Raw genomic sequence first — 17,851 nt, forward strand, 5'->3', positions numbered from 1 at the left:
CAAACCGTCACGGATGTAACCAAACACAATCTGCCCTGTTTATGGAATCCAAAAGAGTTTTCTCAGCCAAGTCAAGGTGGTGTTCCTTATTTTGTATTTAAATCATTGGTGATTGACTGTGAATTTTATTTTTTTGACATGGGCTGGAAGCTGATGATGCTGTCAAGTATAATGTTATAAAATCCAAATGCTTTTACATGTCAGCTGAAGGGAATGCAGATGAGAGTTGATGAGCAATAGCGTGGGCTACCAGCAGGAAGCTGACATTCATGCCCCCCCCCCAGGACACTGCCATCCGGCCCTGCCTCCCCATCACACATCGATGCAAAGGCTTGCATTTATGCATTCATATAATGTTGTAGGACATCCATCTTCTCTAATGTCACTTTAAATGCCTTTGAGTCCACACTGCTTGGAATCATCATAATGGAATGAAGTTCATCGGCCCAGTTTTTCCCCGTTCGGGAACATTTCAGATAACGCAGGGATTTTTTTTTATTCTCTCTCCTCATTTACAGTTTTTCTTCTCTTTTTCAGGGCTTGTGCTCTTGTCTTTATCACCGGCTCTGTCTTCAATGTGTATTTCTCATTAGCATTTCTATAACCACAAAACAGACCTAATCTAAAATCTGTGTGGCCATAGCCCAGATAAAAGTCGGTGTGTGTGTGTGTGTGTGTGTGCGTGCGTGTGCGTGTGCGTGTGTTATTTTTAGTTTGTTAGGCTGGGCCATGAAGCATCCAGCGTGGCCCAGAGAAAACAAGGCTGTATTTCTGGGTCACAGTTGATGGATGCTCCGTCTGTGGGCAAAAATTCAAAATGCCACAATATCCCCTCTCAGTTCCAACAAACTACTGGGAGAAAGATCAATACCCCCCCCCCCCCCCCCCCCCCCCCCACACACACACACACACACACACCCACACCCCCACCACAATTAGGAATGATGAATATCAGTTCTAGCATCTGGCTCCATTACAAGTACCTCTCCTCCTTCCGCCTCTTGCTTGTCGCAGCTGCTTTTCATTCATTCTGAAACAGTTTGGGGTAACCTCGTATGAGCTGTAGCAGCTCGAGGCTGTAAATAACTTGTACCAGCATATGATGGAATGTAATCCTCCTTTCGGAAAAACAAAAACTGATTTCTGTCCATCATGTTTCGAGTGATCATTCGTCACCTGAGCCACTTCTGACCATCAATGAGCCATGAGATGTGGTTTAAAGTATCAACTGAGGCACCACAACATTTCACTGGGCTTGAGAGACGCCAGTTTCCTCCGAGACAGAGACAAAGTGACTGACAGTCTGAGATGTTCTAATTGGACCCGGAGGGATCTAATTTGAACATTGGATCGATATGGATCTAATAGAGATGAACACCTACACAGAGCACCCCTAAAGTATTCAGGGTCCAGCTGCTCTGAGCAAGGACAGCTTGATTCTAAGATGGTTTGTTCTGGAGAAACTGGAAAAACCAGAATGACTGAATCAATACAGTCTTCGGTTCACGTACAGTATCCTTTACTCTAACAGGCGAGCGGCATCGATGGGAATATTAGTCATCCAAATTGGACACGACAGCCAAAGGCAGTGCTGTAATAGGTTTTCTGCGTTCCCCTTAAATGGATCCATTTGTCCATATTGACGTATTTAAGTAGTCACCACAGTCGTGACTAACTACATGTGTAGATCACAGAACAGATCAACCATGACTGCTGGCTTTTCTCTTGGTGAATCTGACATGACAGTCTTGAAATAGATTTTCTGTTAACCAAGATATATTAATGGTTTTATTTTATTTTATTTTATTTTATTTTATGCTGCTTTTTCTGTGTTGCTGTTACAGGATGGTGGACATCACTGGAGGAAACATCAAGAGCGTCAAGATCAAAGCTGTGCATTTAGGCCCTGCTGATGGTCACCAACGTGTTTGTATGCGAGTCACAAACGGGCGATGAGGAACAATGACGTGAAATGCGTGCGATTTACCGTCCGTGTTGACTAAGTGCTCTGAATGCGTGATTGTTGAAGCTGAGTCACTTTCATCGGACTTCTCCCCGGACAGAAAACTATTTTACAGCTAAACAAAGCGTCCGTTATTTCCCTTCCGACAAATGACAGACGCACTTCACGGGCGGCCAGCGCCCACTCAGCATGAATAGTTTTTCAGGACACACTTTTTATGTTTGGAAAGGTCATTGAAAGTGGAGTTTTCTCCTCTATTCAAGTCCAGCCACAAAGAAAGTGATGTGATTCCTCTCATTCGGCCGCACATCACACATACCTCTACTGGATTAGCACATCAGAGTGCAAGCAACACCTTCCTCAACGCTTTGATTTCAGCCACAGCAGCATGAATCTGAACAGAAGGCGCACTTCATGCATCGCGACCTAATTCCACCGAAGCCTTAATTGCCTGTGGGAAGATGAGACGGGGTGAATGGAGTCACCAGACAACTCCATCCATCCTGGGCTGTAAAGGGTCACCACTGACTGCTGCTGGAGCCAGATGGGACCCAATGTGGTTTCCCCTGTGACGCCTCAGGCAGCTATGGAAACAGTGGACTTTTAATGTGGACAAGACTGATTTGCACTTCATTTCACATCTTTCAGATGGGCCCTGCAGGCATTTTAAAAATCCTACCTGTGAAATCAGGTTTCATCACACACATAAAGATCAGTAGAGCAAAAGAAAGAGACGGGATCAATAAATGAATTAATTAATTAACTAATTCATTAATTAATCCTAGTAACCTTGCAAACAATAAGGTAGGCAGCTAGCGCAGCACCATTATTCCTGTACAAAAGACCTCAGAGACTTTCTTCCGTTCGTTATTTCCTTTCTTCAGGTGAATTACAGATTAAAGAAGTCACAATGTAATAAATAAATATTTATAATATTAAAATATAAATACAAATAGATGGAACAATTGTATTTTCTGATGATTAAACTTTACTGAGCTTAGTGATATCCCGATCTTACATGGGACACCAGCACGAGGCTGTGAGACACAAAGTCAATGGCAGCACTCCCTCTGATGAGAAGATACACATGAATTTCCCTAAAATGAGGAACGCGAGTGTGTGTCTTCACACACATCCTTCTGAAAATGTGCTTATGTGTGTCTGTGTGCGACTGCCGTCAGCACTATAAGGCCAGTGGCCATCTGCTTGCCCCCGTGTTTGCAATCCCAAGTACCCGGGACCCAACAGCTATATAACAAGGGTACAAAGCAGCTGGTATTTGTGTTGATGTGTGAGTGTGTCTTAAAATGTGGCCATAAAGCAGTCATTAGGTGTGGTTGTGTGTGTTTAGCAGATAGTCAGGACACAAAGCAGCCTTTATAGACAGGCCTAAACTGTTCCATTCCATACTGAGAGGGCTGCCTCAGGACAAGGGTCTATGTGTGTGTGTGTGTGTGTGTGTGTGCACTTACAACATTATGCCTGCATAAACCAGCCATTTGGATGCAGTGTGTGTTTCACTCAGTGTTTTTCTATGAGCACAGGTTTAAGAGCAGGCTGTTATTTCCATACCACAGCTTGTGTCTGCTGTTTGTGTGTGTGTGTGTGTGTGTGTTAGAATTCAGTGTCTCACTTTTAAATAGTTTCTCCCGTTGGTCAATAGCAGTTGCTTAGATGTCATTTGTGTTTGTGCCATTGGATACACTCTCTCTCTCTCTGACATACACTCACACACACACCTACACACACACACACATTTCCCAGTATGGAGTTCAGGGTATTTGTGCTTAATTCCAGGAAAATGTCAGCAGAGCCAAGCTTTTGCTTCATGCGAAAATTGACAGAACTCTTCTGCTTTATGATGACAATATATCAAAAATTGTTTTGATGTTTAAAACTTTATTCAAATTCCAACCCTCATTATTTTACAATCAATATTCATGAATATTTCTATGCTTTACGTGCGAGCGTGATTTATGATTCATCCCCCAGACATTTGACCTTTGAACTCTTCTCCCGGCGGTAGCAATTCACCTCTCGTTGCAGAAATAACTCCATCTTCACAAAAAAAAATGTTTTTTTAAAATGATAGTGGTAAGAAGACAAAGATAAATGCAATGAAAGAATATTTTATAAAGTTCATACAGCTGTAATACATGCAGGTATTTCAATATCACTTCTTCTCTGTCTCCTCTCGGCTCCTGTTGCCGTCCCTGCTTTCAAACCAAACAGCCCCGACAGACTTAACACACCCTCTGCTGTGTTTGCCTTCAGGGTAAACTGTACTATTTCCCTATGAATTAGTTCTGCACTCACACCGCTGCCAAGTCCACTAAAAGCCATTGGACACAGTGCAGGTTAGATCGCAGAGACGAATGGAGTTTACAAACCAGTTGAGGTCCAGGTTTAAGTAAATATGTTCCCTCTGTTTGTGTTGAATAAGATCGTGTTGGAAATGTGGACAGAGGGGCTGGCGAGGTTGCTAAGTGTTCAGACGGTCACTTTCACAAAGCAGTTGTTTTACTACTTACTCAGAAAGGAACGCTGGTATTTCTCCTTCTGCTACTCCTTCTGCTAAAACACACACACAATATTAGTATTTAATATATATTGATTTGCCTTGTCGTCTGTTAAATTCAATAATAATCCTCAACTGCTTCCTTTCCCCATTTAGTGTATCTCAGTTAGTATTTATGTCACAATACAACTTCCTGTTTTACATGGCTAGTCTTATATTCCACCAATGTTAAATCAGTGGAATGCTTTTGTTGTGATGAATATTTTTTATTCTCTTTGACGTATTAATAAATACCAATGTTGAGATATTCCCAGTCCTGTCCGGCTTCAGTTCAATTGTCATTTTTCAACCGTACTTTTCAACTCCCATTACTGCTATCAATCTTTCTTTACTCAGTGAAGATGAAGTGATCTAATGGATGAAGACAGCCCATGTCTGACTGATTATCAGTCACTTCAGCTGAAGGCAACTCCCTGATGTCTTCTATTCTGAGAAAAAAAGACGAGAGAGAGATTACCATCAGAGTTCTATAGGGGGGCATGCACAATTTCATCTGTTGTATTTCCGTAAATCCTACCAGTTGTCATGTGGTATATTTATCATAAAAGTGCAGGACTAAAATCAGGATTACCAACATTTTGATTTAAAAAAAAAGCATTGATGTAGCCGCACAGTCACTCACAACTGGGGATATACAGGTGTGCACAAAACAGAACACACACACACACACACACATGTCCAGGGTGCAGTCAGGCGTTTCGTGGCCACTGCTATGAATGATAACAGGACAGGGCAGAGAGGAAAAGACACACATAGACAGAGGTCAGAGGGACACACACACATACACACACACACAAACCCCTCCTGGTGGATGGTGATGAATTCTGTTAATATCCATTCCTGCTGGGAGGGGTCAACCTCTTCTCAGGGCTATCTCTTACAGGCCAACGGTTCAGCCTGATAACATCAGGAGATACAAAGCATGTATTCATATCCACAGAATAGAATAGAATAGAATAGAATAGAACTGTAAAAAATAGTACACTGTCTTGGAGTCGTGACCTTGTAGAAATGTAAATACATTCATTTTTAAACAAAACAACAAACAAACTAACTAACTAACATAAATTAATTAAGTATACGCTCCTATAATAATATCTGCTGCACAAATGTTCTCAATAACTGCATTTTTTAAGAACTAGCATACCTAAGCCAACACGAATTGTTCATGCATGTGTCCTGCACATATTGATTTTTGACACCAGAGACCAACTGATCAGCGTGTCAGAAGCCTTTAAGCATTACGTCATCGGATTGCAGCGTGAAAGGGTCAAACAAGAAAAGTTTCTTGTGACGTGTGCGTTCCATTGTTTGATATAAATCTCTTATAATAAAGACAATATCCACCGCGCTGCGCCGCGCCGTGACGCACATCCATTTTCCTGCTATTAAAATATTGTAACGTAACTGTTTACGTTCATAATCGTTCTTCCCGCTCCTTGTGGCGTTTTTGGTTGGTTTCCATTCCAGTATTAATCACGGCAGAGGCCGTCGGGACATCAGCGGCCTCATTTTCTGGTGGACAGCGCGCGGATTTCTGCCTTTTCCGTCCCTTCTCGTGTTCACGTCCACTTGTCAGGACGCTGGAAAGTGTTTGATTCGCTCTCTGGCCGCGCATGTTAATGAGGACGGGACGGCGGGCTGCCTTTTAAGAGGGCTGTCGTCTGCGTCTCCACAGTGGACGAGAGAGAGAGGGAGAGCGGTGCGCCAGGGACGCACAATCAGCTTTCCAAAGGGACTCCGAGAAGAAGCAGAAAGCAGCAAGTGGATTCTATTTGCGCCTCGTGTGCGTCTGTTTAGTGCGGAGACCGAGTGGAGCTGAAAACATGAACCGGCGCACAGCCGCGCTGCTTCTGTTCGTGGTGGCTTTATACGTCCTGAGCGCAGAAGGTAAACCTCCGAGCTTTTTGTTTGTGATCATTGTAATCTTAAATTCATGATTTTTTTTTTAACCAACTGTTTGCATTTAGCTGTAACGATGCGTTTTAATAATAAACATTAGTCTGAATGGTATGTTTTCCTCTGTTACGCGCGCCTTACAGGAGGAATCAGGGTTTTTAAGTGCAAAAATAGACTTTTTAACCCAGAGATTGTTTGAAATAAAGCAATCTGTGGTTGCTGTGAAAAAAATAAAGAATTAATACCTTTATTTTTTGGGTGAGTAACAGAATTGATGTGTAAAAAATGCTGAGCTTTAAAAATAACAATCTGCAAATCTCCCATGTAACACAAATTACTTCATGTCTTATTCGGGGGGGCAGAACTTACATCAAGCTTTTAAAATGTATTAAATATTTTTTATTTTGCAACACCTTGATAAAAGAATATTCATGACGTCAGGCCCCCTCCCTTAGATTGAAGTGTTGAAGCCTTTCCCCATTGTAAGGCCGTTTTATACGGCGTACTGTACCCAGATATATTCATCTTGTGTGTCCGTGGGTTTGTTGCACCGAGAGCTTGTGAGAGATTTAGTAGTCGGCGGTAAGGACAGATAGCGGGTGATGGGTGAGGAAAACCTTGGACTATCTAGGTCGTCACCTCCCATCACAAAGGTACAACCCAGCAAAACACATTTCCTTTGCCTCCATTTAGCAGCATGAATCACAACTACTGGAAAACCTGGACTTCAAAAAGAGGCAGGACCTGAATGAATACATTCATCGACAAAATAAAAGAGTGATTTAAAAAAAGCCCTCCCTGCATAAGTTGAATTTATTCAGTGTTGAAATCATGCATCTTCATTTGGGCAAAACATCAGAGCAGTTCATTTTTGTTAACATGAACCAAAAGAATGTGCAGCCTGGAAAGGAGTAACCCGACTTTCATGCATGTGACTTCATCTTTGATTAAAACACTTGCTCTGTGTAAGTATGTGAATTAAGGAGCTGCCTGTGTCACAGGAATCACAGGACCTTTCCACCAGTAATCTCCTCTTGTCGTTGTGCACTTTAAAGACGAACTGCACACTGTTAAAGAGACATTTGCTGCTGAATCTCAAACAATTCACTTTGTCTCGCTCTCATAGCTGGAAGGGATTAAGTTTGCAGTTTCCATTATGTTTCTGTCTGATTCTTCCGCTGTTGAATTTCTCAAACAGCTTACAAATGCAGATGCACCCGAAAAGGACCGAAGATCAGATACAAGGACGTGCAGAAGCTGGAGATCAAACCCAAACACCCGTTCTGCCAAGAGAAGATGATCTTGTGAGCCAGACTTTTATTCTCTTTCACTCTCTCGTTTACCTCAATCTCTTTTTATACTGCTTGATCTTTTCCTGTCTGTCGTTTCTTTCCTGGCTTTCTGCTTCACCTTCTTTCTCTCCCTGTTTCCTGTTTCCTTGATGTTGACTTTTTCCCTCCACCTGTCTCTATAGTTTATCTTTCTCTCTGTACCTCAATGTTCTAAAAGTCATAGTATCACAGCAGTCTGGTAAATGTTTGACAAACACAGACTCTGCAGCAACAGTGTCATGACTGGGTATCAAAATGCCATAAAATATTTGGCATCTGGGCAGACTGTTAAAGCACATAGAGGGATTTAAAGTGTGATAACAAACCGATGGTTTAATTACATCCAGCAGGATTATTGTTCTATTGCCATACAGTTTAGACCCTGTTACATGACCCTGTGTGAAAGCCATTCAGTACATTAATGTACATCTTTAATTCATTTTTTCATATTTAATTTTACATTTTCAAACATTTCCTAATCTTTCCAGGTGTTGACTTCTATTATTTGACCAACCTGCAGAATAATTTACCATTTTACCTTAGTTTATATATTATAAACTAATTGTTTGACCTTTTACATGGGACCCCTTTAATCCATCAAGCAGTATCTTTAATTGCTTGATGATTACATTACATTTATATGCAGGGTCATCTTTCGTATTGGGGAAGCACTTGAGGATGATCTTTTATGTGCCAGTGGAAATGTGAGCTGTGATTTTTATGCAAAATACATGAGAAGTTTCACGTCAAAGCCCCATGAAGGGACAACAGATGGGGCTGTTACGTCACACTCCATGGACTCTGTTCTATTTTAAGATGCGACCTCTGCTGCCACCTGCTGGTAAATCCCAGAAACACACAGAGGGCACAGCAGTGACCACTGAGAAAAGAATGAGGGATGTGAAGGAATGCCATATGGACAAATATGTTTCCATAGTGTCACTGTGACATCACAGGTTTCAGAGATTAAAATCCAATAAATTACCCGCAGTGGTCTGGTTTAAGGCTGAGGTTAGAGTTTGGGTCATTTATTCATGATAAGATGTTTGATAAAGGAAGATTTATAAAGCTCCTGTGTCTCATTTCTGTGGTTATATACTGAATTGGATTCTGTTTTTTTTTTTGTTTTGTTAATATACTTATGGGTATATTTTGACAGTGGGATGAATAATAGCAATAACGCTACAGAAAAAGCTATTTTGAAAATGGCACATTAACTGGATTTTTTCATATAGTATTTTTGCCCTGTCTTGTCTTTGGAGAACCCCCCCCCTAGTGAATAAAGCCAAAATGAACCTCTGGCAGGGACAAGCCTTGGGGACACGACTCCACTGCATGCACACATACAAACACACTCTTCTCTCTATCCAACATGCAAACAAAGATCAGTTCCTCCATAACAAAGCCCATTTAGCCCAAACAGCCAAACAAAGCGAGAACTGAATTAGCAGTGAAAGAGCAGCAGAACCCTTAAATGGAATCTTTAGAGCGACTGAATGCGCCACTTTTACAGAGAGCCACCTCTATTCACTCGTAATCTACTCATTGAGCATTCATGGTTGAGGAGGCTTTGAGTGTGTCAGTGGATGGAGAGGCTCCCAAGGGGGGGGGGGGGGCTTCTTCCCACATTACTTGTTTTGTCCTGAAAATACCACATGCAGGGGCAGGCATTTAGGCACGGGTGACAGACAAACATATAACAAATGATTCAATGAGTCTGGATGTCACATTTCTTTCTTGACAGCTCCATAATATTACTCCATTGGCAAGAAAGTGGGCGTCCTGTGCAGGTTGTCCTTGACTTCAGGGGGTATTTGACTGTGGACATGTTATTGAAGGTGCTGCAGAATAGCAGCAGACATTTGGGGCAAAAAAAAAAACGATTCCTCCATTCTCGTTTCAGACTCAGCCCGGCCTTTGGAGCTGTAAAATAACAAGTTCAGGATATCATTAATACATTTAGATTCTCTTGCTTTCTAAAACCCCTCTTCTTTTTGTCCTTTCCGCTTTGCTTCCCCTCCCAGTGTGACAATGGAAAACGTGGCACGCTTCAAAGGGCAGGAGTATTGTCTTCATCCCAAACTTCAGAGCACTAAGAATCTGGTCAAATGGTTCCGCATCTGGAAGGACAAGCACAGGTAATGGACCTTGTGATTCCCTCATGATTCCCTTAGTAACTGTGATTTTATAGACCCTGTACGTCTGCTGATGACGGTCCTGTTTGCCTCTTTATATTTAACCAGTTATCAATACAAACAGCCACATATTTGTTTTAGCAGAGATTGGTGGAGACCAAATCACCACAGAATCAAAACTTATTTTTGTTTCTTCCTCAGGGTGTATGAAGCCTAAAACCACGATCGATCTGCCTTTAATCGCTCTCAACTCCAGTCTTCACACCTGTGGTAATACTCTTTGGCTCATGGATGAAGAACCAGCGTTTGTTCAGACAGCCGCAGATGTGTTCGGTTATTACTTACTTAAAGGGTCTTTCTCTTTCGCTTTGACATTTAGGATCCTTCCGAGGTGAAGGCTGAATTAGAAGGTGTCAGACAAACCTCTTATGAAACATGGTGTGTGTGTGTGTGTGTTCCATTATAATACAATAATGGGGCTTTGTGTTGTGTTTGTTTTTTTATGTCATTCACCAGCAGTAAATGGTGCAGCTGTTTGGGATTATTAGCTGCAGATTGATGTAATCCATGCTGCACTCAGTATTTACTGTGCAACACTGAAACTCAATGATGCCAGAGTTTTGACAACAAGGGAATTCGGAATTAGGCCTCGGATAGACTGATGATTTTTAGAATACTTTTTTTTTTCAAGGCGTATGCTGACGGCAAAGAAAAATACATTTATTCTTGGAAATACATTTTGAAATATGTAATTCTGTAATAATCAAGCAATAAAATGATTCAACTTAGTTTCAGCATGAAAAGTGGACAGCGTGACGGAAAATAAAACGCCTGTTACGGCACATATTTAGATACGACAGTACATTTATTCAAATTGTGTTTATTTCACTGTCTCCAACATGTATGATGGTGTCCTTGTATGATCTACTCTATTCTCTCCTGAACTATGCTGTCACGCCATCATGTCATCACGTTATTATTTTGTATGCTGTGGATAAAATTTGCAACACCCGACTGCTGGCTGCTTTTGTACAACTCAACAAATCAACAAAATAATTCACTCATAAATGAATCTGCAAAAATACACGAACGTCATATTTTCTTTACTTTTTGAAGAATGTGTTTTACTCTTGTTTTATATCTTATATATATATATATATAATAGCATTTTGTAAATTGACCATATAGTTATATGTTAGTGAGAATTGCTTCACCTATAGGACTTTTTAGCATCATGTATATTGTATTACTGCATTATAGCTGTTGTTGTTGTTGTTTTTTTAAATCTCATTTCGGTAACAAATATTTGGAGGGTGAACCAAACACAGAAAAATAATAAACACAGCAATAAAGTGTCTCTAGAACACTGTTGGACTCATTTCATTAACGTGGATAGCCGATATAAACGGTAAATAACAAACAATGACAGCGCTGTGAGATAAATAGCCACCAGATGGCGCTATATCCCAACTGATTTTTATTACAGGGACAGTTCGATTTCAAAAATATCCGTAATTTTGGATTCGCTTTTGAATTATTGCGTATAAACACATAAACAGAAAACCTGTATCACCTGTAATGTGTAATTTCGGCAAATTAGCAAATCCTGTCTGCTGATAAAGACGGTGAAAGATAAATTAAAGACTCACAAAAAGATCAGCGGAGCTTAAAAGTCCTGTAACAAATCTTTTACGCATTATTATTTAGCATTAACCTTACGGTGTCTCAGGCTTAATATCCTGCAATAAAACTGCCAACGTACTGCATAATATTATAATTTAAAATTCAACATTTATATATGTACAGTTAAAATTTATCATGCTTGCATATTTTGAGGATTTAGTTACTCCCCATACTGTAAGTAATATTAATAACAACAGTGCAAAACGTAAATCGTTTGAAATTTGATATCTTCTAATGCGGGGGGTCAGTATTTGGCAGTCTCCAGCTGACCTGAACGAAAGAGGCGGGGTCAGTATTTGGCAGTCTCCAGCTGACCTGAACGAAAGAGGCGGGGTCAGTATTTGGCAGTCTCCCGCTGATCTGAACGAAAGAGGCGGGGTCAGCATTTGGCAGGTTCGTCCCTTGAGGGTGTGTGAGAGGGAGAGAGAGAGAGAGAGAGACTCGCTAAGCAGCATCGACCTGCAAGACGGGCATCGGAGTCAGTCCACAAGAACCGGAAAGGCAAAGCTGTTCGAGTCTCTTTGAAAGGATCTCGGCGATATTTTTCCATCGTCTGCTCTGAGCTTGTCGAAGTTGCTGCTTCCTCAGACGTCGGTTACAAAAAGCAAAGCAAGGAATTACTGCGTCTTGCTTCGCGCCGCTGCTCGTGTTGACCTGGTAAGCTACCCCGTAGCTACTGATTAGCTTAGCTTCGCTAGCAGCGATTCTATTGGTTCGCTCGACATCCTGGTAAGCTAATGCTAAGCCAGTCAAGCTAACGCTGTTTTTAACGCTTACGCGCTGTCAAATTAGTTACAGCTCGCGTGTAGTTTGTGGATATATATGCCGCAGTCGTATCGCCGTTTTAATGCTATCATTGCCATGCGCAGCATTTAATTAAATTGTTAATGCCTTTTAATTTCTGTCCATTGGGGGCTAACTGCTAACGGCTGGCAGCAGAAGCAGGTCCATCACATCTGTGGCTCCTCCGCAGGCTCGCTAAGCTAACAGACAGACAGAGAGTCAGAAACGAGTCAATGTTTGAGTTTTTTTTTTTTATTACATTAACAGAACTAAAAACTAATTCTGGCTTTGGGTTTTGTGGATAAGCTATTGTGTTTCGTCTGCAGTCAGGAACATTTGTTGTGCATCAACATTGTGCGACGCACTGAGATAAATTACATGTTTTTATGCTCAACTTCCTTGTAACCACTTTTTTTTTTTTTTTAAATCTCAAATTCACGTCCGCATGAAATTGTGCTGGTGAGTTTTCTTCTCTGGGAAGCATCGGCGGCTCAGATGCTCCAGCTCGGTTGCAATAATCTCTCCGCGCCGGAATGTTCTGGCGTTTTGTGATACGGTCCTTTGCCTGTTTCCGGTGGATGGGTATTTATGTCCAATGATTCCTCTCGGTACGCATTCAGCCGGTTTCGTTTCCGAGGAATATGAAATGCTTTGCACGTTACATAATCACACCCGTCCATTGCCCTGATTAAAGCGGATTGGTCTGTCCATATGGCTTACCAGAGGCAATATTGTGTATTACTTCAATACTAGTACATAGTATGTATGTACTGGGAATATTCTTATTTTATTCTGAATGCTCGCATTATGAACAAGAAAGTTTGTGCCTGGAAGTCTGATCCATTGTGATAATTATCATTTTTATCTCAAAATATTTGCAGTTTATTCCCAAGGCGCACGGGGGTCATGCTTAAATGTTTATTTATCCTGGGATTTATTCACAAACTATTTATTACATGCATAGTTGTACTTGTCTGTTTGAGTCTGAAGATTATGATAGTGTACAGTCGGTTTTCAGTTTTATGCAGGAATTCGATCCACGTTGTGGAAGCCCTTTTTATTCAAAGGCTGCACAATAGTGCAGGAACAAAACCCCTTCCTCACACTGTCCTTGTTTCTTTACTCTGAACAAAGCGAGGACGTTTAGCTCGGCTGCAGTGTGCGTCTTTGTAAACAATGCATGGCGGGAATCACCGTTTACACATTCCCTGTTACATGTCAGCGAATCTCGACCTTCACAGGGGTCATGTTTACAATTTACTACACTGATCAGTGTCACACTGTCAAAGTCGCCTGGGTCACTGTTTGCTTAAAACTCTGTGTCAGGCATTATGCTGTATTTTTATATGGTGGGAGAGAGAGGGGTGTAGAGTTTTTAGTGTGTAATTACACTAAAGTGTACCTCAGCTGAACCCAAAGCAGTAAATGTGAAGAGTGTCACGTATTCGCATACCGACAGTATCAAAACTCTCCGACCTCCTGCCGTGTGAGATGAGACGGTGCGTGTAAAATGACCCAAAGCTTTTCTATGGATGGAAGACACAAGCACGCACACAGCAGTGCCACAACCACACGACTGCATGCAGTGTGGGATTGTTGTCGCCAGGTCGGTGAGTGGTTGTTTGTGGACACGAGCCAAGCTAAACCCGATGTGGTCCAGATCTCTCCAAAGCTGGACCGACACTGCCAGAAATGCACCGGATTGAATGCCATCGCTGGTTATTACAGTCAATTTTCGCAAATCGGTGAGCCAGACTTTCCTTTTTCCTGGCAACTTGGAATTTGGCGTCCGTCCCGGCCCGAGTGTTAAGACGAAGGCAGGTGGATGAATCCTGAGCTGGTTGGCTGGATGGCTGGTTAGCCTGAGGTCTTACAGTAACAGCATGTCTTCTCTTGGTATTAAGGCACTACTGACGGTAGAGCATGTGCTGAGTGCTAGGAGGGCGACTGCACAGTGGTGAAAGTCACTTGACTGTAAACGCAACGCAACAAACTGTCATGGCGGTAGCAGGGTGATCTCAGATTGTTTTGTTCTTGTGACCGTGACTTTTCAGGAACCGATTGAGGGGATTTCTTTAAATGTGAAACTAACATCCTCCTGGACCCAAGAAGGACGAAATGAGATTCTATTGGTCAGGATCACGGTGACCGTTCAATGCGTGCTCTATAACAAGCGTTCAGATGCCAAATGTGACGTTTGTGTTTGAGCGTGTCGGTGTTCTTTGATGAACTGCGCGTCAAGATTTTTCTGCATGAGGAAGGCACTCCTTATTTACTTGAATCGTACACGTTCAGTGGTTTTTACTAGAAATGTAAGGTCGCAGGAAAGCATGAGCCTCCTTCACCTTGTTCTGCGCATGAGGTCTGTGGAATGTAAAGTTTGAAATCAAAGACTAGTTTTACAATATTATGTGTATTGATATTTGTGTTTTCAAGGATTACTCCGAAACATTTGGAGGAAAAGAGATTATGGTCAGGAAGAGTACTTATTGTAATGTAACGTAATGTATTGTATTAATGGATTATTCATCATTTTAGTCGGCTTCATGGGAAAACTGGGTGGGTTGGGGTTTCACCATCGATTCGATGTAGTCTCAGCCTTTGGCTGTTCGCACTTCCACTGCTGCCTTCGAGATTCCAGCTTTCAACAAACAGAAAGACGGCAGATGGCGACGGATGTTTTTTTGTTTCGTTTTGTTAATGCAGCAAAGATAGATGCACGCTAGCTGGTGTTTTAGCGATGAGCCGGAGAGGTTCTTTAGATCGCTATAAATCAATGAAGCTCAATGTCACTGTCACAGACAAGGCCGGGCGCTTTAACTCTAGTTAGCCATGCTAAGGTTGGATCAGATGCCTGTGAATTGAAGTCCGGCCTTGTGAATATTTTTTGCATACGGCTTTTATAAAGAAGAATAACTGCCACAGATGAACCGTGAAGCTTCACAACACCTGCTCTGTGAACTGGAGTAACTCCAGCTGACTGTCATTTTACATCTCACCTTGCCTTTTTTTCAGCTCCCCTCTCCCTGAACTTGCTATGTTGACTCTGTCATCTAAATAGTTTATGAGCCAAAAATTCACGGGCGCATTTTCCCTCTGCCTCCGACAGCGTTTCTTTTTTCTTTGTGTTTCCAAGGGTGGAGGATCGTGGGACACTGGCCGATCAATGTTGCCGACTTTTTGTAGCACAAAATTATTATCGTGATGTCACCCTTTCAGAACCTCGTATCGGTAGACCACTGATGCATCCGTAAATAATAATAACCGCTTTGCTTGGTTGCAATGTCAGTGAGGAGTCAAACCGAATGCAAATGCCTCAAACAAAATGTTCCACTCCAAATACAGAGCTGCACGTGTTCTCGCTGTTTGCGTGTTACGTCCCCTTAGGTTAGCATAGATCTATACAGTAATACCTCGACATAGGAGTGCTTTGAGTTACGAGCTCGGTCCAGGAGCAAATTATACTCGTATGTCACTTTAATGACAGCCTCAATATGGAGAGTAAAATGAATATTCAAGATATTGAGCAACTGGGATGCAATTAGCCGTGCATCCCAACTTGAGACTGGAAGATCAGCAGTTCATAGAAACTCACTTCATCTTCAGTAAATTCTGTTGGGGGGAGTCGATGACCCCAGTAGCGGAACCTGCTAGCTCCTCTGTACACTGCTGCAGTAATGTGTAAATGTACTGCACAGATGGCCAACCTTCTTCTGAGACCCCAGGGCAACAAATATCGGCTCCGACTAAGTACAAATAATAATCAATTATTTAAAACAATGAGAACTATTCCGTCGACACTGCCAATTACTGGGATAAAAGTTGGTCTTTGGAATCGTTAATGGCATCATAGTTTCTTCGACCTTTGCTATGTGTTCAAGAAAAGTGAAGGGAGCATTCTCACTATTCAAGATACCAAGGCCAAAAATAGCTAATCTGACATATTAATCCTTCATCTGCAGGCATTGACAGAGAAGCAGGACGAGGCTCGGGTAATGAACCGCAGGACAACGTAATGATTCATGGCAGACACTGACTTACTCTCTCCATGTCTTCTTTTCTTTCCTGCTACTTTCCCCTTACTGCTTTCTCTTCTCTTACCATCCTCTGCCTTTTTTTCCTATGCTCTTCAATTATTGATGATGCATTTTCTCCTTTTTTTCTACATTTTCCATCATCCATATGCATCCATGCCTCTGATCTTGACTTGATATCTAAATGTAGGACCCTATGGTTTACAGACTGCATGGTAATGCAGATCTGTGGTATTTCACAGATCTGAAGAGTCGTGAATTATATTGCACACCCTTGCCCTTCGGATTTGCCTTAGTATACTTTCTTATATGCTATAATATAATATTGTGTATGCAGTCATGCTCATTAGTTGCGTTTCCTCTTTCCTCCAGGTTGTTATTTTACTTCCATCGGTCCGTTTCTTTCTACCACATAGTCTGCTTCCTCTCCGTTCCAGCACTGCCTCCACTCTTCTGTTTTCCTTCTAACAATGTCTCTCATTGTTGAGCGAGGGGTTATCAAGCATGATATCGAGGATTAAGAAGCGCACAAAGAATAAAACTTGCACAGAAACATTCAAGACTGTCACAGCGCTGCCCAAATCCCCTCTAAGGATGCCTTTTAGGGTCAGTTTTCATGACAGACAGGGCACTGGTTTGGGAACATTGGGCTAATGTCAAGCGTATCACGGTCTTCTTCGGTCTGGCGGTAACGGGGCCGCCTGTCTAGTGTGGTCTACTATTGAGCGCTCTAGATGGTAGACTCATTATATTCAGTAATTTACTTTGTTGAGCCTTTTTTTGTAACTACTAAGCTTTCCAAAACCTATTCAAAGCTATTTGTTTATTTATTTATTTGAGAGTGTGTGTTTAGTTGAAAATTCCCAAATTCTTTATTCTTCCTTTTCTCACTGGGAAGATATTGTCACGTGGGTGAAATAATTCATTTGTTTTAAAACAACAGTTCTTCATTTTATGAATCATTCTATCTTTTTGTTAAATAAATTGATTCAAAGTTTGATGTGGCTCCATATTTATCTGTTATTGATTATGAAACACGTGTTCTTTGTTCATACTTGACGTTCTATCTTTAACTTATTCAGCTTTCATCATCGTGTAAATCCCTGTTCTTTTTGTATTGTTGAAATCTAAATAATGTACATAATCACTTCCACCGTTGTTTTGCATGATGATTATAATTATCTCAAAAGAAACGCATGCTTAATAATTTACTACATGCTCATATTAGCATGTTAGACCAGCTCAGTCTCCAGGGAGAAGATTCTCTTATTGTGCCTGCAAGGACGCTCACACACAAACAACCTTTCATTTAATGCAGTGTAAAGGACACACTTGACAGCGCCAATAAGTATATACAGACACAAAGACATGTGTAAGAGCCTTAGGTATATTGCATATATCTACGCAAACACACTGTTGTGGAATTAATTAACAGGCACACACCA

The 17,851-nt window shown here is 41.5% G+C and overlaps 1 protein-coding gene and 1 long non-coding RNA gene across 4 annotated transcripts; one reads left to right on the forward strand and one right to left on the reverse strand.

Annotated features, from left to right (window-relative positions):
* Positions 1-3,881: 3,881 nt before the first annotated feature.
* On the reverse strand, positions 3,882-6,098 carry LOC137895366 (uncharacterized). Of its 3 annotated transcripts, none has more exons than XR_011105540.1 (5): positions 5,957-6,098; positions 5,341-5,438; positions 4,874-4,969; positions 4,495-4,537; positions 3,882-4,021 (listed from the first exon to the last, which is right to left on the reverse strand). It is a non-coding gene; the product is annotated as an uncharacterized lncRNA (long non-coding RNA). The 3 variants fall into 3 exon arrangements; XR_011105541.1 differs by having other exon boundaries at positions 4,874-4,964; positions 5,950-6,098; XR_011105539.1 differs by having other exon boundaries at positions 5,950-6,098.
* Positions 6,099-6,230: 132 nt separating this feature from the next.
* On the forward strand, positions 6,231-10,920 carry cxcl14 (chemokine (C-X-C motif) ligand 14). The gene is made up of 4 exons (XM_068740398.1): positions 6,231-6,431; positions 7,639-7,744; positions 9,796-9,909; positions 10,108-10,920. Exons 1-4 carry the CDS (start codon positions 6,368-6,370, stop codon positions 10,121-10,123), a joined length of 300 nt encoding a protein of 99 aa, XP_068596499.1. The 5' UTR covers positions 6,231-6,367; the 3' UTR covers positions 10,124-10,920.
* Positions 10,921-17,851: the final 6,931 nt, after the last annotated feature.

Source organism: Brachionichthys hirsutus, chromosome 6, assembly GCF_040956055.1.
Source record: "Brachionichthys hirsutus isolate HB-005 chromosome 6, CSIRO-AGI_Bhir_v1, whole genome shotgun sequence".
In the NCBI taxonomy this organism is placed as follows: domain Eukaryota; kingdom Metazoa; phylum Chordata; class Actinopteri; order Lophiiformes; family Brachionichthyidae; genus Brachionichthys; species Brachionichthys hirsutus.

Coding starts and splice junctions, on each gene's coding strand:
- cxcl14 (XM_068740398.1), top strand. CDS start 6,368: ATGAACCGGCGCACAGCCGCGCTGCTTCTGTTCGTGGTGGCTTTATAC. Junction 6,432..7,638: donor ATACGTCCTGAGCGCAGAAG/GTAAACCTCCGA, acceptor TTTCTCAAACAG/CTTACAAATGCAGATGCACC. Junction 7,745..9,795: donor TGCCAAGAGAAGATGATCTT/GTGAGCCAGACT, acceptor TTCCCCTCCCAG/TGTGACAATGGAAAACGTGG.